General features: G+C 47.8%; 2 protein-coding genes across 2 annotated transcripts in view; one reads left to right on the forward strand and one right to left on the reverse strand.

Annotated features, from left to right (window-relative positions):
- Positions 1 to 2,500, reverse strand: part of LOC145418420 (uncharacterized) — a 367,504-nt gene that overhangs the window by 91,341 nt on the left and 273,663 nt on the right. The window lies entirely within an intron of this gene.
- Positions 1 to 2,500, forward strand: part of LOC145418419 (uncharacterized) — a 102,891-nt gene that overhangs the window by 8,716 nt on the left and 91,675 nt on the right. The window contains exon 6 of the mRNA XM_080286829.1: positions 1,514 to 1,687. Coding sequence (XP_080142955.1) covers positions 1,514 to 1,687 — 174 coding nt within the window. The remainder of the gene's footprint in view (positions 1 to 1,513; positions 1,688 to 2,500) is intronic.

The raw sequence follows: 2,500 nt of genomic DNA on the forward strand, positions 1-2,500 counted from the left end.
CGTCACCATCATTTGAGGTGTGGTGTGGTGTAATATAATGTGATGCAATTTCATGTGGTATGGTATAGGATGGTGTGTGGGTGGTGTTCTCTGTTATGGTGTGGTGTAGTGTGGTGTGTGATGTGGTGTGGTGAGGTGTGATGTGTGTGGTGTGGTGTGGTGAGGTGTGATGTAGTGAGGTTTATGGCGTGGTGTGGTGCGGTGGTGTACGGTAGTGTGGTGTGTGATGTGGTGTGGTGAGGTGTGATGTGTGTGGTGTGGTGTGGTGAGGTGTGATGTAGTGAGGTTTATGGCGTGGTGTGGTGCGGTGGTGTACGGTTGTGTAGTGTGGTGTGGTGTGGTATTATGTGGTGTGGTGTGGTGGTGTGGTGCATCAGGAGCTGTTGTTGTGGTTCCCCTTTAAACAACGCGGAACTAGGTCGGGTCAGGTTAGGGATGGAGCGAGGTCATGAGAGAGAGAGAGAGAGAGAGAGAGAGAGAGAAAAGAAAAATAGATAGGGTGAGGAAGGAGGAAAGGGGGGGAGGGAGGTGGGGGAGGGAAAACAGGAGAGGGAGGGAGGGAGGATGGTGGGAGGGAAGAGAGAGAGAGAAGAAAAATAGATAGGGTGAGGAGGGAGGAAAGAGGAAGAGAGAGAGGGGGGAAGGAGGGAGGTGGGGGAAGGAAAACAGGAGAGGAAGGGAGGGAGGATGGAGGGGAGGGAAGAGAGAACGGAGAGGAGGGGAGGGAGGGAAGAGAGAGGGGGAGAAGAAAAAGGGGAGTTTACCTGTCCAGTCTGACACCTGACGGCCGGGGAAGGTAATCGAGAGAGAGAGAGAGAGAGAGAGGGAGGGAGGGAGAATGGATAGGGATACATATAAAACTAAATAATTGTAACAGATGTATATTTTTATCCATCTATCTATTGCCAGACGCCTTAATCCCGTAAGGGGTGGCCACAAACAAATCGCCTCCATGTCGCCCTGTCCTCCGCCATTTCACTGCCCTGCTCCCAGCTCACAGCCCCCTCTCTCATATACCTTTCCACTCCATCCCTCCATCTCATCCTTGGCCTTCCCCTCCCTCTTTTTTATGATGAACTAAATATGTACACCTGCTTAAGTGAATTGAATTTAAAAAAAGTTAAATCAGCGTGGTTGAAACATGGCTGGCAATTACCGTAGATTTTTTTAAACTTCCATATATGGCAGGCAATTACCGTAGACTTTTTAAAAACGTCTACAGGCTTATTATTATTATTATTATTATTATTATTTTAGCTACGACGGGAAGGGGGGGTGAACAGATTGGTGGGGTGGGGTGGGGTGGGATTGGGAAGTGGGTGGGTTGGGTGGGTAAGTAGCGGGAAATTCAGGTTCATGGCGCGAATAGGTCCACGAGGAACAAATAAATCCCTTTTTTTCTTTTACACTGCACGTAGGGATCTTGGTGATGAACAGTGTGGGGTGTTTTCTAGGGGAAGGTTTAGACCTGGAACGAATTACCTGCCTGCTAATTAACCTTCTCTCCCTACAGGTGTCCAGTTCCGGTTGATTCGCTGAGCCGTGTCCTAGCCCGCGTGTTGGTAGGCGGAAATGAGGAGGTCAGTCGAGGTCACAGTGCAAACAGACTGGGGGAACTGATGATCTTGTGTTACGCTGAGATATTCCAGCACGGCGAGGAGGTGCTTGACGATACGGCTGACTACAGGTGAGAGAGAGAGAGAGAGAGAGAGAGAGAGAGAGAATAGAGAGGATGGGGAATGAAGGACTGATGGAAGGGATATTTTGAGAGAGAGAGAGAGGATATGGAGGAAGGAAGGAAAATAAAATGAGGGAGGGAGGAGGAAAGGGAAACAGGGAGGGAGAGAGAGAGGGAGGGTGGAAGGGAGGGATTGAAATAATTGAGGATGAGGAATGAAGGATTAATGGAAGGGATATTTTAAGAGAGAGAGGGGGGGGGTGTCGTGGAGGAAGGAGGAAAAATACAATGGAGGAGGGAGTAGGAAAGGAAAAGAGAGAGAGAGAGAATTAAAGAAAATAAAGAGAATGGGGAAGGAAGGACTGATGAAGGGGGATATTTTGAGAGAGGAAGGGGAATTGTGTGTGTGTGTGTGTGTGTAAACTATATATTATAAAATGTATGTGTAGAAGTGTTTATATCTATCTATCTATCTATCTATCTTTATCTATCTACCTACCTCCTGCCTGCCTGCCTGCCTGTCTATCTACCTACCTACCTACCTCCTGCCTGCCCGCCTACCTACCTACCTACCTACCTATCTATCTATCTATCTATCTACCTACCTATCTATCTATCTACCTACCTACCTATCTATCTATCTATCTACCTACCTACCTACCTACCTACAAATATAGAATGTCATCCTTGTATCCAAAAATATGTGATGATCTTTCGCCATACCATCCACTCATCGGATGAAGCTCCTCTTATCAGTATGGGCGAGATAAGGGAGGAATCGTTGTTAAGTGACCTCTAATTGCGTGGCACTGTCTGCTGGTG

This window comes from Coenobita brevimanus, chromosome 114 (genome assembly GCF_032717465.1).
Source record: "Coenobita brevimanus isolate Jiangsu-jjx chromosome 114, ASM3271746v2, whole genome shotgun sequence".
Lineage (NCBI taxonomy): Eukaryota > Metazoa > Arthropoda > Malacostraca > Decapoda > Coenobitidae > Coenobita > Coenobita brevimanus.